The sequence below is a fragment of the Cibotium barometz genome, chromosome 4 (assembly GCF_041138505.1).
Source record: "Cibotium barometz isolate CiBa-2024 chromosome 4, ASM4113850v1, whole genome shotgun sequence".
Lineage (NCBI taxonomy): Eukaryota > Viridiplantae > Streptophyta > Polypodiopsida > Cyatheales > Cibotiaceae > Cibotium > Cibotium barometz.
The window spans coordinates 43,867,110-43,893,378 of record NC_141049.1 but is presented as its reverse complement, the minus strand read 5'-3'; the positions used below and the strand labels follow the sequence as shown (position 1 = coordinate 43,893,378).

At 39.5% G+C, this 26,269-nt stretch overlaps 2 protein-coding genes across 6 annotated transcripts in view; one reads left to right on the top strand and one right to left on the bottom strand.

The window, feature by feature from the left end:
* LOC147639293 (callose synthase 9-like) overlaps positions 1-1,632 on the top strand; it is a 104,992-nt gene extending 103,360 nt beyond the window's left edge. For both annotated transcript variants that reach the window (XM_086789766.1, XM_086789755.1), the window contains exon 51: positions 1,122-1,632. In XM_086789766.1, coding sequence (XP_086645892.1) covers positions 1,122-1,355 — 234 coding nt within the window. In that variant the 3' untranslated portion in view covers positions 1,356-1,632. The remainder of the gene's footprint in view (positions 1-1,121) is intronic.
* A 20,040-nt stretch (positions 1,633-21,672) lies between these two features.
* LOC147639292 (uncharacterized) overlaps positions 21,673-26,269 on the bottom strand; it is a 14,810-nt gene continuing 10,213 nt past the window's right edge. The window contains exons 3-4 of one of the 4 annotated variants that reach the window (XM_086789735.1): positions 22,263-22,295; positions 21,673-22,004 (exon numbers count right to left, since the gene is read on the bottom strand). In XM_086789735.1, coding sequence (XP_086645861.1) covers positions 21,935-22,004; positions 22,263-22,295 — 103 coding nt within the window. In that variant the 3' untranslated portion in view covers positions 21,673-21,934. Of the gene's footprint in view, positions 22,005-22,262; positions 22,296-25,592; positions 25,720-26,269 lie in introns of those variants that run through there. The other 3 variants (XM_086789709.1, XM_086789717.1, XM_086789726.1) reach the window with 3 other exon arrangements.

The window sequence follows — 26,269 nt, the reverse complement described above, 5'->3', positions numbered from 1 at the left end:
TGTTTGCAAAGCCTTTCTCAAGGGTGTCACATAACTATTGCGATTCGGGGTTGTAGGTTGCAAATCAGAATGCAAGTGTCTACGTTTGGAGTCAACAGACAATTCCCTTCTTTTTTTAGTAGCTACAGATTGGGCCATGAAGAAAGAGAGGGGAAACATAGGCGAGAAATAAACAACAGACACAAAAAACAAGAAGATACAGACACCGAGAAGAGGGGAGGGGAGAAAAGCAGAAAATAAGAAGAAAAACAGGCAAAATATTTAACACCGATAGGAATAGGAGACTTTGGGGAAGGGCGCGCGCGCGCGCGCGCACACACACACACACACACACACACATGCACCCAGAAGAAACAAAAGGAGGAATATTGAGCAGCAGAGAGGAAGCACGGGACAGGTGGCAGACATGCAAGGCTGCAGAGGCAGAAGCTGGTGGCGGGAGGCAGGACAGTTGGCGCTGAAGAGCCCACAGATGACAGAAGACGACCAGCGCCGCAGGAGGATAGGAGGCTGGCGCTGCAGAAACACTGAGGGCAGCAAGGAGCGGGCGGTGCCATGCAGAGATACACGCACACACACAGACACACACATATGCGTATATATATATGCTCTGTGTGACAGCCATGTTTCATTTTTTTGTTGCAATAGCATGTGAACATCAGTAATGAGAGAGAGAGAGAGAGAGAGAGAGAGAGAGAGAGAGAGAAACTAATAAATAGATGGTGCACTCCATCCACATCCCCACCCCCCTTATATTGTTTGTATATGGGCTCCACCGATTCATGATGATTTGGCACGGGATGGAGTTAGACATAGATCTGCATAGCATGCTTGTACTGCCCCTTCAGCATATAGAGATGCATCTTGCCTTAGCACTCCATCCTTATCCCCACCGCCCTTATATTGTTTGTATATGGGCTCCACCGATTCATGATGATTCACAGTTGTATCCAGACACATGCACACTTTTTCTTTTGTTTCTTTTCTTCCGATGACCGGAAGAACACAATTGTATTATTTTTTGTCTCATAGGCCGACTTTGGCCTCTCGTAGACGTTAATATATCTTTCTTTCTTTCTTTCTCTCTCTCTCATTACTGATGTGAGCTTGACACCCTGCAGATAGCTATTGCATGGAGGTCATTCGTGAAAAAGCTGGGTTTGTGGAAATCGATTCGGACCATTGCCAGATTTTATGATGCAGCAATGGGTCTGCTCGTCTTCTTTCCGATTGCTGTACTGTCGTGGTTCCCTTTTGTGTCAACTTTCCAAACTCGTCTTGTATTCAATCAAGCTTTTAGCCGGGGCCTAGAAATTTCGCTCATCTTGGCTGGAAATCAGCCAAACTCTAAATAGTAGAGTGGGTACCTTTGGCACGGCAGAGGCTTTCACAATGTTCTGCTGGTAAGCAACACAGAAAACCACACATTGTTTGTAATGAAAGCATCTGTGAAATGATGAGTGTTGTTACCTACAGCATGTAAATCGATTTTCATGGGGATTCATATTACTTTGCAATTGTTGTGCTTACATGTTTGTAACAAAATTCTAGTTCACACTAGTGTCAAGTGAAATGCCATCTGTTGTAAATATGTTATCTTCCCTTGAAATCATTAATCTTGATGTTGAATAACTATGCCTACAGGCTTTTTATACCACCTCTTTAGGGTGGTTTTTGCAGCGTTAAATGTTTCATAGTTGTAAGGAAAAATGCACATAAGATATTTCTAATGCAATAGTTTCTGCAGATCTTGTGAAGAGGATCTTTCTTCTTTTTGCCTTTGGATAGGATTCTCCATGCCATGAGATATGCACCCTTTTCACCTAGCTGCTACATAGCAGTTAGATTTACTTGGCTAGGTGACCTCGACGATACAGTTGGAATTCAGAGAAAAGGGAGCTAGAGCAACCTTTGATGAATGGAGTAGAATTCAGTCAGGGAACTAAGGCAACAAGGACTGCATGCAGAATGGGTGCCTAGGATTTGAATCGGCAATGTCTGAACTTCAAACAAGACCTCGTACCAGTTGGGCCCTTCCTAGTTGAATTATGTTTCCTTCAGAATTTGAAGTAATGGATGAGTCGAATTACGTTTCCTTACAAATTTGAAGTAATGGATGTTTTCTAACTTTTATCATGTTGTTTCATGACAAGGTAACGCAAAGCACAGATTCACAAACACTCGTTAGAGCCCTTGAACAATATACATGTTCTTGTATTTGACATGTGTGAATCTTCTTTCTCAAAATGTTGAAAATATGCTAATGAAATCTTAAGTGCATATGCAGCATCATGTGATTGTACCGATGAGGGGCGTGGGAGTGAATTAACTTCTAGTAGAGTAGATCTATTGAACATGTATTCAAGAATGATGACTGTTCATTATCCTAACCACTTCCGCTCTTCAGTATCTACGGAGGGATTTCATAGTTAGGGTGCAGAAAACCGTAATATCCTGCTCCTTTATTTATTATTTATGCGGCTTACGCCTGGTAAGGGTAGGGATGATGGGTGCTGAAGAGGGTTTCACGATCAGTTGGGAAGGTACAAAGTGTGGCTGATGTATTCACTGTTTTAAGGGAGGACTTGCAATATGGGACCACTCCAAGCAACCCAACAAAGCAGAGGGTTATATCTTCGGTGTAGAGAAAAATCAAGGACAATCTTTCCATTGTGCTTGTATTTCTCTACATTATGTAAGGTGGTGGGGTGGGCCCCGCTGTGGAGGGCGCACTTTTGTGTGTGTGGGATCAAAGCTCTTAAAAATGAAGGTAATAACATCTCCTCCACTAGGATTAAGAGCCATAAAAGTGTCTTAATTAAGCTTTAAACATTGCAACCGTTAGTTACATGATTTTGTAAAGAAAATGCTACATGGTAAAAACCCATAAAGCTTGTAAAGATATGTGATTAGCATGCCTCTACATTTTGTTCTTAAAATACAGACATTCGTAAAAGAATCTGTTATTTTCTTTGAACTTGAATCGAAGCTTTATAAAATAAACACTCTTTTGCATTGAAGGTTATTGTTAGATATGAAAAAATGTTCTTATGTGTTGAAATCCATTTATAAAATTTTGAAATAAAAACAGAGAGCGAGCTTGTAAGGCATCGAGCAAAATAATGAGATGTTGTGATGAGACTATTTTGATGTAGAGATGTAAATACAAGAGTATGGCATGTAAGTAACTTAAGTAAGGAACACTCCTTGAATTAAGTCAAAAGATGTGGCAAGAAAAGAAATCATGAATAATTTCCTTGCTTAAAATGCACAAGGCACCGTTGGAAAAGCAAGGCAAAATGATGAGAAAAGTGAAGGTACAATTATTAAGGAAGGTTTAAGCATTATGTATGGTCAAACTCTTGTATATCATGCCTAACATGAGAGGTTCAGGTGTTGGCATTATTGCGTTCTTTTGTATCACATGATTGCACTAAGAGACCAAATCATGGTACTAAACGTCTCTCTTAGTTGACACTTCCTTCACTTCAAAGGGGGAATTGTTGGATATTTCAGAGTCTAGTAAGTGAACAGTGGTATGTCAACACTTTACGTGTGAACGCCCTCTTATTAAGAGAACGTTTTGGTGCTATATAAAGCATTGTACATGGTGGAAGTATTATCATAATAGTAGTCATTGTTGTGCCATGCGATCTCTCTCTATTGTTGGCTATCACATCTCTCTCCCCCTCCCTCTCTTTGAGCACCATCTCCACGGCTTGAACCTCCATCTCCATCTCTCTTTGCACAAGATCTACTCCAAGCGATCCAAAAGGAGAGGCGACAAATACTAACAAGTACATTTGTGGCTTGTGGCTTGAAGGCAAGACTAAACAACACTTGTTTTGGCATAGGCTAAGGTAAGCTCTCGACTTGAACATTCACGCATAAAAGATAGAACCTTATTTAATTCAAAATGGGTCATCATAGGCATTATATGTTTACAAGAGAGAGAATCTCAGGCCAACTGCTTCAAAAAGCTAGCAAAAGAGTAAGAAAAGCATCTTGCAGATCTCCTTAAAGATGTTTCGAACTCATCGGATGAATATGGTGTTGATAAAGAAGAAATACATGATATAATGGTCGTGCTTAAATACCTCATCCTAGGTGAGGTCGAGAATGAGTGGGCTTTCTATGTCTCTTCTCCCCTTCATCATTATGTGTGAGTCATGGGTTCTCTTTGCGAGGAGTCCCCCAGAATCTGGTTGAAGCAACTATGGAAGGTGAGGCAAGTGAAACATGTTCATGGTTGGGTTAAGTTATTTGTGGAGTTTGGTAAGTCCCTTACATGGATGCTTCAGCCCCCTTCCTAATAGTGAACGCATCAATGTGTGACCCAACCCACGTGGTGTAGATGTAAGGGGTACAAGATAGGAAGATAGGAATAATATACTCAATGAATAGACGAGTCGACATGCTTCGAGGCCTATTGGAAATAGGGTTAGGTTGACCATCGATTACTTAGACGATAAGGTCAACCAATAAGGTTTGGTTTACCGTTGATTTAGATAGGGTTTGTCTGACCGTTGATTAGGTAGGGGTTGGTGAACCGTTGATTTAGAATCATGTTGAGGCTCCGCGTGATGATCTCGGCCGCATTGCACCGCGAGTGTCGAAGGATGCAGTGCTCCAAACGGGGCTGGGCCACAACACAGAGCGGTGCATCTCTTGAGCAGGTGCCCCTCCCTGGTGCAGCCTCAATTCTGCAACTCGACGACGGAGCGCACGTGAAGCAAGCAGCGCACGTATGGGCCATGCGCCCATGCCTGCCTCGGCACTTTTATTTTTTCAAATACATTTGTTCACTTTTTCCCGATTTTTCTTGGATTGTTTTTGGAAAAAAGGAAGTTATTACAAAAAATAGCTGATTTAATGAGAGAGGAGAAAAAACAAAAATCTAAAAATAAGGTTTGGTTTTTTTATATTAAAAAAGCGGGAGAAAAGGGGCCAACTTTCTCTGTTCGGTGCTTTTGTCATTAGTGCTCTTTTGTCCATTAATCAAGCGAAACACCTGATCTCGATATGCAAAAAGCATTTTCTACAATGGCTAAGAGTTATTTATTATGTTTTTTTGTATGCGTTTTGGTTTGTGTGTGTGCACAAGTGTATGTAGAGTGTGAACATACAGGTGCCATGGATAGAGGGAGTTGTGTGTGTGTGTGTGTGTAAGTGGTGCAAGTGTCTAGAGGGATTATGCATGTGTAGGTCCTTTGGGATTGTGCACATACGAGTGTGTGTTTAGGGAGTGTGCACTTGTAATAGTGTCGAGTGTTTATGTGTGTGTTTTCGGACTGTGGTGATCCTGTTTAGCCTTGTGATTGTTGGTTTGTGCAATAGAAGTGTGTGCTTGGCACTCTTTGGTGTTTGGCATCATGTGTGGCTCTTTTTCTTTGTTGGAAGTCGTGTATGGCTCTTCTTCTTTGTCGAGAATGGAGTTAGATAGTGCCACTGCACACATGGGCACGGTATTGTCTACTTGGTTTCAACTTCCCTAGAGGTGGTGTTGGCACGTGAATCAAGGTGGTAGCCAATGCTCTGTATTCTTACTTAAGCTTTGGGGTTGGCATCCTTGGAGGCTCAACTTTAGGTCTCCACTCCATCTTTGGTTATTGTTTAATGGCATGGTTGTACAGGCTTGTGGTACGTCCTTAACCCTTGGAACCCGGTTCTCTTCGTGGAAGCCTTGCACTTCTAGTAGCTTGGTATGGACCCATTGAAATATCGGATACTAGGCTGTGTTGAGGTTCGAGGCCTGACTCTCTTTGGTTTAGGAGATTGGGGTGTAGACCATGAGGTTTTTGAGACCCAAACCAAAAGGGTTTCCCTCGTAGAAGCCTTGAACTTTTAACATATTCCGGGTCCTTATCTTCACCATTCAACATCTTATTACAAGATCTATAGATATCAATCAAAGTGGTCTCTTTGTGACCTCCTACACTACATCAATGAGGGGGATCCAAACTATCCCAAGAGGATGCGTAGGTACTAGCAATGAACTATCGTGTCAAAACACATAGATTTGTGTTAGCGTGGGTAGATTATATCTAAACAATTAGTATCGTTTTCTAGGCACTGATATGTAGCAGTAGAAGCAGTAGGCTCGTGTGGTGGAGGTAAGCAATTTTCTGTTTTAATAATCATGTAAATATGCTTATTAAATACATAGATTTGATATAGGTTTATATAAATAATATATATAGTTTCTTATATATTTATATAATATAAAAGCACGCGCGAGCGTACACACACACATGTATGTATGTATGTATATATGTATATATACGTATACACATCACTAATTAATGGTGTATGAACACACACTCTACATCCAAGAAGAACGTCCCAAAATTGGTGTTTCCCAGAGCTTCTTCAACCACCCTCGACCTTCACTACCCCCTTTAGTTTGCCCCCAGATCCAACCACCAACCCAGAGCTGCTCTGTCTTAGTTACCCCCTAAATCCAACCACCAACCCAGAGCCGCTCTGTCTCAGCGGCTAGGTGGGGTGCTCCTGTTGTACCTTCTTGAATGAGGAATCAAGAAGCCAATGGTGATACATAAGAAGTCAACGGTGTATTATCCCCTCTACATGTCTAAATACTGACACCTCTACATTAACACACCCACATAGGGAACTTTATCATCTTGGTGGAACATCCAAAGGCACTTAGGGCAGCACATCTCTAAAATGAAGGAACTATGAACCTCACCCTTGAAAACAAAACCAAAAAGAAATGGCTCCCGAGCCCTACCAAGACGTTGTAACCGTGTTGAACATGGAGGAGCTCGATAATCACTGAAGCATATCGACCTCACCAGCAGGCTCGGTCACTCCCTGTACAGTAGTCTGCGAGCGAGCATTTAGCAAATCAAGGTTGAAGGAAGCACCCCAACACTCGGCACAAACGTTGGAATAGTTCAATGAGCTCACCCCACTACCTGCTTCGACTCACCAGCAGCAGACTTGGTCACCCCCCTCTACAGTAGAGTCTGTGAGCGAGCATCCCAACACGGGATCCGGCTTACCATTCCAAGGAATTAGCTAAGATTAGGGAGCACATGAATGACCTTTTATGCCAACTCCTCATCGTGAATAGGTTGGTGATCTAAGATGCGGTGCATCAATTGCCATAAAACCATTTGCAAAGACAACACATAAAGCATGGGGCTAGAAAGCTTGATATGGCAAAGAAGGAATTTCAATTCTTGGCTATGTTGGTTTGAAACATCACTTGTTTCAAAAACATGGGGCTAGAAAGCTTGATATGGCAAAGAAAGAATTTCAATTCTTGGCTATGTTAGTTTGAAACATCACTTGTAACTACTGGCAGATTCAAAATGCATGGGGCTAGAAAGCTTGATATGGCAAAGAAGGAATTTCAATTCTTGGCTATGTTGGTTTGAAACATCACTTGTAACTACTGGCAGATTCAAAACATTTGATGCCGTAGCTTGCTCTTTGATGTTCATGTCATCTTTGTGTGGTTCAAGAATGCTTGCTTCTACGCATGCTTTTCTCTTCTTATCTTCTTGTCCTTGCAGTGCGGAATCAACTTCATTATCATCTTCCTCTTCTTCTTCAAAGTAGCAGTCCCCTCATCTGACTCCTCGTCTCCTGGCGTATCTTTTTGTTATTGACAGGTTCCATATTGTTTTGCAACTCTTGATGTTTGAATACGACACATGGTTCCCCCTTTTATGTTGCAGATGCTCCCTGCTTCAAGAATTTTAAACTCTTCCAATTACCAAGAGAAGACGATAAGAATGTGACAAGAGTTGAGGTGACACAGGAGGGGTAAAGAGGGTAGGAGACCTCAGATGAGTCCTCAAATTCACCTAACTTTGGGTCGGACGAGTGTCAAATTTAGGCTTTCGTTAAATATGTAGGGAAGGAGAAAAACATAGATGACGGATTAAATTCACACAAAACTAGACCAAGATGGTTAGTTTAATACCCCAAAAGAAAGCTTGAATGTCGTTGGCATCTTGTGAAATAAGAGCTTTGACACCTAGGAGGATCCACTAAGTAAAATGATGCTCCCAACATGGATGCAAGTGGAATGGACTCAAAACCAGACACATGTATGCAACATGCTCATGTCAGGGTTCGGGAAAAGATAGGTTCTGCTTAACCTAGAACTTGTTCAATTTTTAAAAAAAACTTCTCAAATTGAGGGAAGAAGGAAAAACACCTCATCAAAAATTTCAAGAGTTAGTTACATTTAGATTTAAGCATAAAGAAAAAGCTTGCTCAAAATTACAATTTCCTCTTCAATTCATGATGAAAAGGATTGATGTAAGGCTAAGTAAGTAAAAATAATTTCTTGAACCCTTGCTCATGTACTTGATAAATACATGAACAATGTTGGAATCGAGATGGGCCCAAGGCATCATGATGCTATAATGAATGTAACTTTGGCCACAACATTAGATTCTTTGACCCATCAAGAAAGAGTCAGCCAACCAATTAAGGTGTGGTATCAAATGATGTTGATGCCAAACTAGAAAATTAGAACTAAACGATCTCTGATATGGAGCCACTGCAATCATTAGATAAGTCGAATATGTAGTACGATCTCTGATAAGTACGAACTAGTGTGTCGGATATGTACGATCTCTGATATGGAGCCATTGTGCAATCAATAGATAAGTTGGGTCTGATGGAGTCACTATAATTGACGGTGGATAAGTTCGATTCAAGAAGACTCGACTAGATTCGCTTAGGATGTTCTACAACAACAGACCTCAGGGAATCCACTAGAATTTGAAAAATGTCATTCAATTAATCTTCCTCTCTCTTAATCTTGCAATGGTGAAATCAAAATGAAGTGTTCCAAAAAAAAAAGTTTTAAGAATAATTGACCCAAATTTTATTTTCTTACAATGATGAACTAAATCTAATGTTTCAAAAAAAAATCATGCTCCAAATATTCTTTTGGACACATTGTTGGGCTCACAAGTGCCCAGGCTAGCACATGGTAACTTAGGCCCTCCACAAAGGCCTCATGGGGGTTAGATGGGCTCACAAGTGCCCAGGCTAGCACAGGGTAGCTTAGGCCCATATGGGGGTCCGTGTCTTGGCCTAAGTCGCCCCCTTTCCTAGCTTGGGCCCTTCTAAGCCCATCCAACCCCCTTGAGGCCTTAGGGAGGGCTTGGGAGTCCCAACAATATGTCCAAAAAAATAATTGAAGGCCTGAAAATTATCTTGCCCTAATTTTTCTCTAAACTAAATATTTTTGTGTCTAATTTCTTCTAAATTCAACAAACAACCACATAGATTAGGGGGCCACACAAGGCCTCTTATCTATTCGTCCCTAGGTTTTTCTTAATTAAATATTTTAGTTTCGAATTTATATATTCATTTAGCAATAGCTACATTGATTAAGTTTACACAAGGCCTCTTATCTATCCAACCCTTTTGAGTCCTTGGCATGTCCCAGAGACCCCCCTTGCCTTAAATGGCCCTGGTTGGGTTAAAAAAAATGAAGGCCAGCACTAGGCAACCTAAGCTCAGACAACTCCTTCTATTTGCGCTTAGGTCTCACTCCCTTCCTTTTTTTGCCCAATCAAGGCCATTTAAGGCATGTGGGGCTCTTCGGTGCATGTCGAGGCCCAAGAAAAAATCATAGATGATAATAACATCATATTATTCTCTCCCTTTTTAAAAATAAATTTCAAACCTATTAATTTTAAAATTTCTCACATCATGATTATTCGTGTGTAAACAGAACAAAGAACAAAAAGGTACGACCATTCTATTAATTAAGATAAAATTTTACATGCCGAAAGCACTGGCCATGATCATTATAGGTCATCACCACGTAGAAGTTGTGATGACTTTAAATACTTTGTCATTATTATAACCCTCTTCGCATGGATAGCACGGGGATTTCCCCCCTAAAGAAGGACCCAAAAATGCCTCTGCAGCTTCTTGTAGAGCTCCCAAGGTGAGACTTTGAAGATGGTACTCCTGAGAATAACTCTATAAGATCTCCTTGACAACGCATGAGGAAGGGGCCTTGGGAATAATAAGATTATCTTTTTTTAAAATTTACATATCTTGCCTTAGCCCCATTTTTTCTCCTCCTCCTTGGCATGCACCTGGAGGCACCACTGGATTTTGAGGCCTAGGGGGACTAGGTGCTTGCCTCTAGTTAAGTGCGTTCTTTTGGGGATGACCACAACAAGGTCGTGGTAGAGGTTATATAGGTGGTGGTGGAGGTGCAGGTGGAGTTTGAGCTAGGGATGGAGGTTGTGGTAGAGGCTATATACATGGAGGTGGAGGTGCAGGTTGAGTCAGGGATAGAGGCTGTATAGGTGGAGGTGGAGATGAAGACACATTCTAAACAGTTGCACAGCTCCCATGTTCTCCTATCATGTGTTTAAGTTCCTCTAAAGTTGGAAGGGGAACCGTATCACGAGTGAGAGTCTTCAATCCATGTTGCCTTGTAAGCTCTTGCTCGAGCTCTTACTTGTTGTCAATGTGAAGGTCACAATGATGCTTACCACTACTAGTGTTAGCATTGACGAGATGGGGGTAGTTTACATGGAGTATTATTAGTTTGAGCCATGGGTGAGAGAGTGAAAGTGAAATGACAAAAATGAGGCCATACATACTTTTTATAAGCACTTAAGTAAATTAGGAAAATTTTGTACAACCCAAAAACAACAATGTCCATGTTCTTTCACCCAATGTTTGCCCTTTCTAATCATTGTAGCATGCCATGCAACATAGTGTTTGGCCCACTACTTACCCTTATTGATTTTCTTAGTGCAAAGTTGCACTGCTTTTTAATCTTAGATGCCCTAGCTTTGTCTTTATAGCATAAAACCCAAAAAGAACAATGTCCATGTTCTTTCACCCAATGTTTGCCCTCTCTAATCTCATATAGCATGCCATGCAGCATGGCGTTTGGCCCACTACTTACCCTCATTGATTTCCTTAGTGCGAAGTTGCACTGCTTTTTCAATCTTAGATGCCCTAGCTTTCTCCTTTGATAAGCTTCTACCTAATGTATACCAGAAAAACTAATCAAAAATTTCAATTAGGTAATTGGTTTATGTCACCGCTCCACCCATGATGATGAGTGTTCTTGAAGTAGATTCCCTTTGCCATACTCATATAGCCTAAACAGAGCATTGTTTGGAATCAAATGGAAACTCCCTATCTAGCTCACGATCATAATCATCTTCCACAAAGTCTCAATAATCATCAAAGAGTTCTCCTTCCTTCTCAATGTCCTCGTGATGTACTCTGGAAAGCGCCATATTAAGAGTTACATTCCGTGCTTTTTGTAAGACTTGGCATGATCTTTGTGCCATTTTTTTACCACACTTATAGCATAGGCATTTGTTCCTTAACCGGTCTTGTTTAACGAATTTGCTCTTCTTAGCACCATTGGGAGGCTTTCCATCACCACTAGAAAGCTTATGAGAAGTACTACCAAATTTGAAATTTGACTTCCCGCCTCTACACTAGACTATAGAAAACTTGGATATGGTAGCGATAGAGCTTGCATTGCTTGTAGACTTCCCATAAGTATTAGAGGGGACAAATCAATCCCATATCTATTTGCCCATGTGTGTGCATACTTCTCCTCATATATTTTCACCAATAACATGGCCTCTTTGTTGAGAGTGGTTGGCCTTTGTGCTTTCACATCAATCCTAATGCTCAATCTCAGCCATTTGATGTACTTAACACATCTTGAAGTTCTCACTAAACCCATCAACATGTAGCATGAGTTTCCAAAATTTGTGTGTGTAGTCCTTGATACTATTTTGGCTTTGTTCCAAGTCATCCCAATCACACACTAGCTTGTCCTTATGTAATTGAGGGATAAAAGCCTCCCTCATTTCATCTTTGAGGCATTCCAAGTTGTAATGTCATATCCTTGAGATTGTAGGTTCCTTCACCAAGCATGGGCATATCCCTCCAAATGCAAAATAGCAAAGTAAACCTTTTCTTTCTCACTTCTTGGATTCATTTCAAAGTAGAAGTGCAATTTATTCAAATGCAAAGTAGTGAAGTAAACCTTTTCTTTCTCATTTCTTGGATTCATTTCAAAGTAAGAGTCCAATTTATTCACCCACTTCAAAATCCTCATTTGAGATGGTTTCACCCTTGAACTTTTCTAAAATTCCTTTACTCCTTTGAACTCATCCCTCCTATCATGTGCATTTTCCTCACGCATTCTATCATTATATGCACCATTGGCATGCAACCGTAAGAAATGTCTTTTGTGACTCCGATTGCAATCTTAGTGAGAAGAGAAGAAAGTCCAATTTATTCACCCACTCTTCAAATTCCTTATTTGAGGTGGTTTAACCCTTAAAGTTTTCCAAAACAACTTTGTCCTTTACTCCTTTAAACTCATCTCTCCTATCATGTGCATTTTTCTTATGCAATCTATCATCATATACACCATTCCCACTCTTTAAATTTCTCATTTAAGGTGGTTTCACCCTTAAAGTTTGCCAAAACAACTTTGTCCTTTACTCCTTTGAACTCATCTCTCTTATCATGTACATTGTTCTCACGCAATCTATCATCATATACAACATTCCCATGCAACCTTGAGAAATGTCTTTTGTGACTCTGATTATCATCATAGTGAGAAGAAAGTCCAATTTATTCACTCACTCTTCATATTCCTCAGTTGAGGTGGTTTCACCCTTAAACTTTGCCAAAACAACTTTGTCCTTTACTCCTTTAAACTCATCTCTCCTATCATGTGCATTGTCCTTACGAAATCTATCATCATGTACACCATCCCCATGCAACCTTGAGAAATGTCTTTTGTAACTCCGAAGGCCATCATAGCAAGAAGAATCAAAGACAATGCCTTTTCCCTTAGCTTAGCCTAGAGATGAAGGATGCATTTGGTGATGCAAATTTTCCATAGGTGACAACAAATGTGACTGATTTTCCTTATTGCCATAATCAACTCATCTAGGTCTCCAAACACACAACTTTTTGATGGCCTAGAATAACCTCCTATGTTTTTCTTGGGTTGCATCCTAAATTCATGAGAAACTCTCGGAGTAGCAGCGTGGCATGTTCGCAACCTAGGATCTTGACTTGGTTGTGCACAACATATCTCCATTATTAAATTCTCAAGAATGACATCTCACTCTTGAAGCCCTCAAGAAGTTGAGTATGAACTTGGTATTATTGTTTATTGAAATTCTCCACCATAGAATCCATCATAGATCTCATCATTAGCATGACCATTTGCATATCATTAGCCCACCATAGAATCCATCATAGATATCATTAGCATGACCATTTGCATATCATTAGCCCACCACTTGCATTTTACAACCCTTTAGTCTTCCCATTGCATTTCCCACATTAGTATACACATGGCCTGCATTTGCAAAATTAGTATTCATGCCATCATTATCTTCATCAATTTCGACATGTTACCCAAACTCCACATCATCTATGTACTCCACATTGTCCTTATCCACCACCTCTTGAGAATCTCCAGGTTCTGTGGAGTCTTCATTTCGGCAAGCTTAAAATGGACAATTAACTAACCAAATGACCTCTGATTTTTGCACCCAATACCTTGTTGTAAAGCTTAAGAGGCACGCTTTAAGAAAATGCAAAGAACAATGTCAAAACAAGCTCTATTGTTTACTCTCTGTTTTTTTTCATCTAAAAGTGTGTTTTGCACACTGTGCACACACCAATGCTCCAAATTGCGTGAAACTTGGTGGTTAGGCTATTTATATGATGTGGAACGTGATGGTGAAGTCAATCTTTGAATTTGGAACATAATTTAGAATCTATCCCCCAAAAGGTACCTATGGGGGCAAAAATGGGTTGTGTCTCTGTGCTCGGGTCACCAAACATAGTGTACTATAGCTTGTTGGGAAGATATTGAGACAAGGAACAAGTCCATGTATTCATTTCACTTAACTCCAAGCAATTTTTTATTCGTCCAAACATTTAAGTTCAATTGTGAACAATAAAATTGTAAAAAAAATGCCATAGTTTCCTCCAAAGTTGATGCCAAAGTTAAATCCCAGTGGAAGTGATTATCCAATATATAATAGGCATTCACAAGTGTCTAATAGGCATTCAAACATAAGCAAAAAAATTAATGTATTCATCATGCATGTATCTCATAATTGCCACTTGATTATACTACATTTTTGCCAATTATCAATGTTGCCGATTACATAAGAAAGTTGATGAAGCGCTTTCACTTTCCAATCTCCTGGCCACGTCTTCCCACCTCTTTATCAAGTTTCAAATCTGAGGCAAAGTGCAACTTATCTAGTCTAGTCCACGTTTTTTAAAGATGAGGCAGAGGTTGGGGCCCAAGCCTTCACCTAATCCTCCGTCTATTGACTTTCCCAAGGCACACGGATAGTCAAATTCACAAAAACACTCTCCCTTGGCCTCTCCTCCGATATGCCAAAGGTACTTCTCTCCCCGTGGCCTCTCCTTCGATATGCCAAGGGTAATCCTCTCAACAAGCTAGACTCTATGAACTTGGAATCGAAATTTGTAACGTAGAGAGCTTGCCAATGAGATTTATATGAGAGTTCACTTAAAATTCGTAGCATGGACTCATGGTTCTACAATTTCCATAATCCATATACATGTTTCTCCAATTTAATGACCACCGTTGCATCAAGACATGTCAAGTGCTTGCAACTTTGCTTTTATCTACCAAGCATCATCACACTCCCAATGCCACTAATTGCTTATTAAACACATCAATGCTCACCCAATTCTTGCAAGAAGCATGTTAATGCTATGGATTTTTGAAAAGTTTTTAAGAAATCATGACATACCATCAAACCCAATGCTAATCAAGCCATTGGTGCTTAGTCTTTCAAGATTATCACCATTATGAGCATAATAATCTTGTAAAAGTCCTTTGATTAAGAAACCCTAGGGTTAGGGTTTGTTCTCCAACCTGACCATAGCCACAAAGCTTTACAAGAACTTCATGCCTTTTTTAAAATCCTTTTGAGAATCACATGGCTTCATCTCCCAAGCTTGCAAGGGACATTACCATGGTTAGGGTTTGCAAGAATTAGAGAGAAACCTCAAGAATTAGGGTTTGCTTCAAATTCCTCCCAAACCATTACCAATGCACCTTGAAGTAGTAGATCTATGTGCTCAACTTGTAGGCGACCAAAAAACGGCTTCTCCTTCATTTAAAAAATTTCTGCCTCTACTGCTTGTGGAAGCCTAGAGATTGTGAAAAGGCCCTCAAAGATGCAAGGAAAGCTAAGAATCAAGTGCACCTACGACCATGGACTCAACACCGGATGGTGAAGAAAAAGAAGAAAAAGTCACCTCATAAACACATGATACTTTTGAGTTTGGAAAGGTTGTCAGGTTAAAAATGTAGATGATGCTAATGGGTAAGATGAGTGAAAGGAAGCACCCCCAAATGAAGTTTGAAGAGTATCTTGAGATGGAGAAGACGAAGATAACGGGTGTTAGTATTAAAGAGGACTTGACATTGGAAAGGAGACTAGGGAAGAAATTGAAGTTGAAGCACGACTTATTCCATAGTACCTCTGCTGATGGCTTATTTGATCTATTAGAGGGAATGGTTTCTTTATCAAACGTCTTGGAAGATAGGAAGAGTGTAAAATAAAAAAATGACCAAATATGCAAAGATTGATGCCTTGTAGGGTGAAGCAGTGGAGTTTGATAAAGGTGAAGAAAGCATTGTACAGAGAGAAGAAAAGAAGAAGATGAGAGAGAAAATAGAAGAGGATATGTTTGAAGAAGTTTTTGATAAGGATAGCAAGCTTGATGGCCCTCTTGATAAAATGGATGAAGAGGATGGAGGCGATCCCTGTTTGCAAGTCGTTTTGTCGGATGTGGAAGAGGATCCAACATGGATCAGAACTATTGCCCTAATACCACTGAAAGGAAGGAGGATTGGGTATTAACTCGTTTACATGGAGTTGGACATGGGTGAAGATCTAAGCAATGATATCAATACCACTGAAAGAAAGGAGGATTGGGGATTAACTCATTTACATGGAGTTGGACATCATTGAATCTTTCTTGAGTGTAAGATAATTGACCAGTGAAAATGTTTAGAAATAATTGGTAAGTATAATTAAGCCTATACTTGACTTATATACTCTTAGCCATTTTCACACACTTATGCCTTGGCCTCCACACTTGACCATGCCGATGGCCCTCTTAGTGGCCTATTAGGCTTCGTATCTTAGCCAATATGTACATGGCCTAGTTACATGACCAAGTATTTGAATCTTAGTCATTTACAATCATGAGAAGATGCATTCACAAGATGAATTTACACTATTGTTTTTGAGAAAATTTATACTAGCACTGCTAGAATGAGGATAGTTTTCAGCTGGGCACTTTAGGCTCATAAGAGGCCGATTGCTATTACAATGACTACTCTCATATTATATCCATGAAGTACATCACTTAGGACTTCATCCTAACTTGCTACCACACGCTCTTGAAGCGGGAATCGCCATAAATACTCCGTCAGACCATTACGAGCGCCCATCCAAGTTGTAGTTTTGGACACTATTGCTTCATATCTTGAATATAAGACCCTGTGGTGTATCTATCGTGACTCCTTGATGTAAGATAATGGTGGTAGATCTTGTTAACCCTAGAATTGGGTTAACAAGAATTGGGTTAACATAGGCTCAAATGCTATTATGGAGGGCTCCTCACCCAAGATATGCTCTTCCAAATGCATAAGAAGTAGGAGGAGAAACAAATACTAGTAAATAAAAAATGCAAAGCTCACCTAGAGGCAATTTCTAGTCAACTAAGGGCCCAAAGAGGCCAAAAAGTTAGAAGTGTATAGATAACAATACATAAAATTGACCTCCAAGGTGTGGTGAAGACATACCTAACTGTGAAACCTACTCATCTCATGTTGGAGTTTTTCTAAAAAGACTATGTAGCTATGTGGCCAACCTTGGTTGAGATATTGAGGCCAGTGGGAGACATGGACCTCTATGGTCATCCATTCTCATAATAGCTACCCATCACCTAAGTAATATATACCAGCCCATGATTGCTAGTTATTTTGAAACTGAAATCTATAATGAAACTACGATGTATTTTATTAAGAGACTAAGGTTATGTAAAAGGGGAGGAGAAGGGTGTGTGTGTGAATGGACTTACGGTCCACTAGCTCACCTATTTAAAGGTGGAGCTAGAAGGCATTGTAAGAAGGTGGACCTAGAAGGCATTGTAAGAAGCCTAGTTGTATTTTGAGCAACTTAATAAGCAAGATATTTTCTTGTATTTTGTGAGTCTCTCTCCTCCACCACGTTTTTCTCAAAAGAGTCAGAGGCTAACTTTGTATCAGCCTATAACTCCACTGAGAAATTGTTTTAAATCTCAATGTAACCACACCTATTCCAATTTTCTTTCATAGTTGGTATTGAGGGGAGGTATGAAGAGACTAAGGTTATGTAAAAGGGGAGGAGAAGGGTGTGTGTGTGAATGGACTTATGGTCCACTAGCTCACCTATTTAAAGGTGGAGCTAGAAGGCATTGTATGGAGCAAGAAGCCTAGTTGTATTTTGAGCAACTTAATAAGCAAGATATTTTCTTGTATTTTGTGAGTCTCTCTCCTCCACATATCTTGTTCAACCATGTTTTTCTCAACATATTTTACAAGTTCTATGTGACCCCTCTAAGCAAGGTCTACTAAGACGTGTTTTACAAGTTCTATGTGACCACTCTCCAAGCAAGGTCTATCAAAGAGAGCATCCTCATTAAAAGAGGGTGGATAGCCATCATTGGTTGTATAATTAGTTGGAGAAAGAGGATAGTAATCCCCGAGCTTCCTACTATAGCTATCACCATGTCACTGATGGTTTTGAGTGAAGGTACCTAAAACCTCTCAAATGTACACATATTTGACTCTAGTAATTTCTCACCCTAAACAAACTCCTAGCCTTGTCAAGTTGGCCTCAAGATTATCCAAAACCATACTAAAATAACTTCACGCAAGAAATAGCCTCAATAGCCCTGGAAAGGGGCTACCACTCAAAGGTGGGTGCTAAAAAGCATCCTAGCTAGCTAAGGAGACAATGACACCAAGCAAAATTCTGGAAACCTAAGCCCACCAAGCGACCTTTACCTAAATGATGTCAACAAACAATGGCACAATCCAAATCTTGCCCCAAATAGGAGTGACGTTCTACTACAAGAGCAACCCACTAATTTGGGTTCCCAAATCTAATACCCCCAACATCTCCATCAACTAAAGATGGAGTGGAGGCTAACAACACTACTTACCAAGCCAAAGAAAGTGTGGAGGGTAAAAGCTATAGCTTCATCAAAGCCAACATAAGAAACATACCTCAAGGTGGAGCTGGATATCTTACCAACCCCAAGCCCCAAGGTGGCAAAACCAATTTCACAAGTAGTGCCCGCACCAATTTCCAATCGAGCCATCAAGAGTGCCGACTATCATTGCAAAATTCTACAAAGGCATCCATGGACTATCTTACCAACCCCAAGCCCCAAGGTGGCATAACCAATTTCACAAGTAGTGCCCCCACCAATTTCCAATCAAGCCATTAAGTGTTCTAATTGATTGCAAAATTCTACAAAGGTATCCATGGACTATCAAGGTCTAGTTACAAGTAGCTATAACACCAACTTGCCAACTTGAATTCCAAAGTTAGCCTAAACACACAACTAAGGCAACAACAATAGCATCCAAGCCATCAATGAGCAAGGTGTATTGAGCCAGTAAGGTTTCCTCTCTTATGAGAATGTGATTACTTGTTTCAGTTTCCCACTAAAGATAGTGATAAGTGACCATGGTGGGTATTTTATCAACAAAGTCGTGGAGTTCTTACTCAAAGAATTCCTTGTGTTTCACATAAAAACAACACCTTACTACTCACAAGCAAATAACCAATTTTAAAACACAAACAAGATGAGAGGAGAAATGAGAGGCAGAGCATGCCTTGAGGTGATTGTGCCGTGATTACAAAAAAGAACCAAAGAGGCTATAAGGACATCTAGCTACATGGAAAGCCTTGATTGACACTAGGGCTAGTCATAATGTTTTGTCTTGGGAGACGTGGACTCATTAATCCAACCTACCCTTCACAGCTACCATTACCATGGTAAATCCATAACGGTTGGTTGGTTTGAAGCAGAGTTTTTCATTATCTAAACCTACATGTTGTAGTGACCCCCACAAGTATAATGAAAGAGTGCATCATCCTCGGAAGGGGATGGATTGTTGCCATTGATTACATAGTCAGTTGGTGTAAGAAGAACCGCGACACTTAAGCTATCGCATGGCATCCTTGGTGGGCATCCACTTATATGCCATCCCATGGTACCCTTGGTGGAAGTGGACACCCCAAACCCTTCAAGCCTTATTCCATCCACTTATTTGCCATCATCTTAGATAACCCCTAACACTTAACACTTCTCTTGCCTTGACGAATTAGGGCAACCTCCTCAAACCATTATCGAGATCCAAAAACCTTGCTGACAAAGATGAAGACCACCCCCTAAGCGTCAACCTCAACATACCCTCGATGAGGTCACTAAGAAAGAGTGGGTACCCAAGGGTACCCTAGCTAGCCAAGTGAGGTTTGAAAGACCTAGTAGGCACCATTTACCCAAAATCTAACCTATGAGCACAAATCTACCAAGCGTGAGTTCACAACAAAAGAGTTTTACCCTCAATTTAAGCCCCGTTGGATCCCAATCAAAGTGTTAGAAGATCAACGCGTTTACAAGGGGACCAACAACCATTTCCATCTCAGCAATAATCAGCATCACGCTGGGTCCCACAAAGCTATTGGAATCTCAAGGCTTTTACAAAAGGAACCCCTACATTTGGGTTCCAAGGTCAAAGAAAACAGTGCCTTGGCCTCTACAAACACCCCATTAACTGTCAAATTCAAGATGAAGTGAAAACCCAAAGCCTACAACGAACAACATTATATTTCCTTTGTCATTTGTTTACATAACTATTTACCCACACCTCACCCGAACCTAAACACATGCAAAGAATTTGATAAAAAACCAATTTTCTATCCAATAGTATAGCATATGGGTGTAGCTAAAATACTAGATCTACTTACTGCCATTACCTAAACACATGAAAATAATTTAATAAAAGACCAATGTCCTATTCAATAGTATAGCATATAGGTGTAGCTAAAATACTAGATCTACTTAGTACCATTACCGAACCCTTGACCTCTTAAATCATAAAATATAAATCTAAAAACTTAAGAGGTTCTCTAATTCTTATTCCACTCAACCACCACAAAACCTAACCTATAACCTAAGTTTCCTCTTTCACTCAAGATAGAATATTCTAATCTTTTCTAACTCACACTACAAATCATTGACAACAATGCCTACACATTAATAAATGCATGCCTTAGAAATGACACCTTATGGAACCTATTAATGGAGGTAGCTCATTTAATGCAACATGGCTTCTCTGTTTTTAATGCTCCTGCCACTTCCAACTCCTCATGTGCTTCTGTCCCTACATGCATAAGGACATGTTGAGAAGCATGACAGACATAGACACACACGCACACGCACACGCACACGTACACATGCATGCATGCATGCATGCATGCACACACACACACACACGTGTGCGCATGCACGCATGCACAAACACCCACGCACAAAGACACACACACACACATGCCCACACCCACACCCACACCCACATAAAAACAATAGAACACAACACAATACAAAAATCACATCCCCAATCAATACAATAAAACATAGGCAAACACATCGGATCATGGGCCAAAGCCATAGGGAAAAGCCATTACCAAGCATAGTTGCTAATAGTAGTAGGGCTCCTATCACACCACATAAATTGAAGTAACAAGCCCTACCAAAATCATTGCTTTAGATTCATAACTTTCCTTACCTCCATGACAACATCCAGTTAAGCCTTAAAAAAGAAGCTTGTATCTTTAATGCACCATCCATACTGTAAATACACATGTATACCAATCCTAAAAGTAGGAAATGCTTTCTTATCTTGAAAGCTTGAGGTGAACCTTCTGTTCCCACCTACGTTCCTTCAACACACAATTTTCCCTATCTCCCTTCTCCCCACCCTCTCTCTCTCTCTCTCTCTCTCTCTCTCTCTCTCTCTCTCTCTACTACTGCTACTGCTACTACTACTACTACTACTACTATTATAACTCTTGAAGCTTCACAAACTAGAAGTGAAACCAAACAAAAAAAGAACATTTGTGAGCTAGAGAAAAAAAGGAACAATCCAAACAAAAAGGAAAAACACCCATAGATACGGCTAAATGCTTATACATACTTACTTCTAAAATTAGAGGTAAATATACATCTTATACATTTACAATATTTATAATGATAATAATTTCTTTTGTGAACACATTTAACCCAGTATTGCACAAAAATGTCAATATTTTGCAAATGAGTGTAATGTAGAACATATTAGTAACAATGAATCTTTCATTGACTTCTTTGTTAAAAAAATTGGAACTATACTATAACAAACAACATTATATTTCCTTTCTCATTTGTATACATAACTATTTACTCACGCGTCACCTCACCCTGACCTAAACACATGCAAATAATTTGATAAAAAGACCAAATTTCTATCCAATAGTATAGCATATGGTTGTACCCAAAATATTAGATCTACTTACTAGCATTACTTAACCCTTGACCACTTAAATCATAAAATATAAATCTAAAAACTTAAGAGGTTCTTTAACTCCTATCCCACTCAACCGCCATAAAACTTAACCTATGACCTAAGATACTTATTTCACTCAAGATGGAATATTCTAATCTTTTCCAACTCATACTACACATCGACAATAATGCTTATACAGAAAATGCATGCCCTAGAAATGACACCTTATGGAACCCATCGACGATGGAGATAGCTCCTTTAATGCCACATGGCTTCTTTCTGTTTTATGCTCCTAGCCACTTCCAACTCCTCATGTGCTCCTTTGTCCCTACATGCATAAGGACATATTGAGAAGCATGACACGCACACACATACACAACACACAAACCTCATTCCCAATTTATACAGTAAAACATAGGCAAACACATTGGATCAAGGGCTAGAGCCTTAAGGAATTATCAGCATCAAGCATAGTATGGAAAATTCATCATCAAGCATAGTTGATAATAATAGAAGGGATCCTATCACTCCACAAATTGAAGGCAAAAAGACCTATCGAAAAAAATTATCAAGGTCTAAACCTTACCTTGCTTCCATGACAACATCCATTAATGTAGGCCTTAAAAAAGGAACTTGTAATGTTTAATGCGCCATGTGCCTCTCTCTCTCTCTCTCTCTCTCTCTCTCTCTCTCTCTCTCTCTCTCTCTCTCTCTCTCTCTCTCTCTCTAACCCTACTACCACAATTATATTCATGAAGCTTCACAAAGTAGAGAAAAAATAAAAGTGTTATTGAAATAAAAAAGTTTGTGAACTATGAAAAAAGAAAAATATAAACAAAAAAGAACACTCGGGATTAAGGCTAAACACCTATATATTCCTGTTATGCACCATAGTTAGCATTCACTATTGTAAAACCAGATAGACTTTTTTTCAGCAATGTGCTAGCTAAGAGGTGCCTAGCTAGAAGTTGATGTTAGCACACAAGAGGGTCGATTAATGAAAAATTATAAAAATTGCCATTCCTAGATCATACCTATAAATATAATAGCCATCTACTAAAGTAAATATAACTTTACAATAATCTTCTTCTTTTATATTTTTGGATCATACCTATAATAGCCACCTACTAAGTAAATATAATTGTGCAATAATCTTCTTGTGTTATACAAAAACATTACTTTCTATATTATTTTTTTTAATGAACACCTTTAAAGCACTATTGCACATTTTTTTCAATGAAGTCGCTATTGCACAATAAATCTTAGAAAAAAAAAAACGAGTGTAATATAGAACACAATAATAACAATGGGCCTTTCATTAACTTGTTTCATAAAAGCTCAAAACTACACTGCAACAAACAACATGGTACTTTCTTCGTCATTCGTATACACAATTATTTGCCCACACTTCATTGCAACAAACAACATGATACTTTCTTTGTTAGTCGTATACACAACTATTTGTCCACACTTCACTTAAAACAAAACAAAAGTAAATAATTGCTAAAAGGCCAATTTTTAATTCAATAGTATAGTTAATATGTGGCTATATTAGATCTACTTACAACCATTACCTAATGGTTGAGACCACTTAACTCATTAAAAACAAATCTAAAAATTTAAGGAGTTCTCTAGCTCCTATTCCCCTCAATTGCCATAAAACTTAACCTAAAACCTAGGGTACCTCTTTCACTCAAGAAAAAATATTCTAATGTTTGATGATTCTCACTACACATCACCCAGAACAATGTGTACCTATCCACAATGCATGCCCATCAAATGACACCACCTTGTGGAACCTGTCAGTCAGATTGAGCAATGAAATGGAGGTAGGTCACTCAATTCCATGTGGCTTCTATGGCTTCTCTCTTTTTTGTGCTCCTAACCACTTATAAATTCCTTATGTGCTTCTTATCCCAACATGCATGAGGACATGCTCAGAGAGAGAGAGAGAGAGAGAGAGAGAGAGAGAGAGAGAGAGAGAGAGGCTCTTTCATTAGCTAGTATGAGACTAAGGACCCTTTTATATCTCAAGCCACCAATGGTAAGAGAAGACCGGCACCGATTTTCTCTCCACTTAGTCTTCCAAAGTCTTCCTATCCTTTTGGGGTTAGCTCATATTACCACCCCTCATGAAGGCTAGTGCAAGTGCATCATTCGTGCACTCTTAGTTTTGTTAGCACTTTTCCACATTTCCACATCCCCAATCATCTCTTGTACCCATCCTTTCTAGTTAATTCATATCTTGGCTACCTAATGCATTAACCTACCCACCCAAGTCACCTCAGAAACCTTGCTGCCAACACGTCAATAGACACGTTGTTAGCTTAGAAGCCCATTCCTCACTCATTTATGTGATGTCACAAACCCACTCTCGAAAATCTTTTGATTTTTTACATTTACATACTTAAAAAAAAAACCATTGAGACCTTTCCTAACCTATGGAATTTCCTACTCCATAAAGATTACACTCCACTCCTATAACTTCAAATTCTTAGTACACATTTGACATAGGTGTTGTCCTCTAGTCCCCAATTCTATAAAGGTTAAATAATAAACTCCACTCCTATATCTTTAAATTCTTAGTACACTCCACAAAGGTTAACATATTACACTCCACTCCTAAAACTTTAAATTCACTTCAATATAAAACTTTCCTTTTTGTAAGGTTTTTCAAGTCATGACCACGTTTCTTCATTAAAACCAACGGGCAGAAACAAAATCCATACATATTTTGTATTCATTTAAGACAAAAATTCCTCAGCCCCTACGCATTTAGTAATTCAAAGTTATTGTACACATTTAATAATTCAAAGTTGTATTTTTAAAATATGAAGGTATATGAAAATTTTCCTATTCTTGCAGCATGCGAACATGGAGAACACAGCCATGTTTTTCCCCTGTTGGAGGGATTTTAAGGGTTAAAAAGTTCAAAAAAAACACCTCACATCGAACATTCTTTTTCAATTATTATTCACTTCATTTTTGATAATTTTACAAACGTTTGGCTCCAAAAATTCAACAAGCTAAAACAATTCACTTGAGTGAGAGATGAATGTTACGAGAGAGAGAGAGAGAGAGAGAGAGAGAGAGAGGCGGTTGGACCTGACATGCAAAACAAAGTTTCAAAAATTGAAATGCTTGATTTCTTGCTATAAATGAAAATTAGGGCAAATAAAAAATATGAAGAATATGTACCCAAAATTCTTTTTTTTTTTTCCTGGGTTTTGATATATTCATTAAGCAACAAAAACGTATTCGAATGGGTTGCGTAGATGAGTTAAATAAGGTTTTAATTTAGCATCTGCACGTATAGGCGCATCAAGAAGCATGCAGAAAGGCCCTCTCTGGGTTTAATTAGCTAGCAAAAATTCGAACGGATTGCGTCGTGGAGCGTTGCTTCCCTGCAGCTCTGCTGGTTGGGAAAGAAGCGAAAGGGGGTGGCCGTGGAGTAGATGGCAAGGAGGAGGAGGAGGTGGTGGAGACGGAGGGGGCTTGGCCGTGGAGAGGACGAGGACGAGGAGATGGAGGGGGGACTTGGCCGTGGAGCAGATGGCGAGGAGACGGAGGGGCGGCCAAGCGAATGGCGAGGACGAGGAGGAGGAGCAGAGCGATAGGGGGCGGCCAAGCCGATGGCGACGATGAGGAGGAGGAGATGGAGGTGGTCGTCATCAAGTAGATGGCGAGGATCGTGGCGTAGGCGGGACTAAGGTTATTGCATTAAATAATGCATGTTAGTGGCATTATTTAATGCAATATAAACGTAAACGTTTGTCTTAATATACAGTACAAATGTTTGTCTTAATATGAAAATTATATTTGTTGAATATCATTTCAAACTCAAGAAATAAAAAGTTCAAATACTTTGTTTTTCATATATAGTTTACGTGTACACGTGGGTGTGTACACGTGAGCAAGTAAGATGGTAAAGTACCTTATGATCACTGAGGCAGGTGAAATGATATTAACCAATAGAGTGCTTAACATACTCCCTGACCACGTGTTTGCATCACCCCAAAGTCTTCATGAAGCTGTTACTATCACTGCTCGATTTTTTTTAAAAAATCCTTAAAATTAAAGACAATAGTTAGGCTTAACCGAGATTTTGATTTAAAAATTACTAAAAATCATACAAATGTCAGACTTTATACTTAAATGTACAAATTTCATCCCTGAAAGTTAAAGGCAACATAGAATTCCAACCGGGGTGTTTGAATTTGAAAAAGAAAAATTACTCTACAAAGAGGGTTATGTGGGCACGGGCTACTATTGTTGAAGGCATTGATTTGTGTGTGTGTGTGTGTGTGTGTGTGTGTGTGTGTGTGTGTGTACAAGATTAACCACAACCCCACCTCCCTCCACGTGGGCAAAGGAGGTGGGGCTAATTAAAAATAACCACTCCTCCTGCAAGCGTGAGGAGGAGCCAAATCTCACATCTTCCAATGCAATTTAAAATTTGAATCTAAGAAGATCTCATCTCACATCTTTCAATGAAATCTTTGTATACATGCTTACATACCTATAGATACACACACTTATATATATTATGTATGCATGTGTATCTATAGGTATGTAAGCATGTATATATAATTA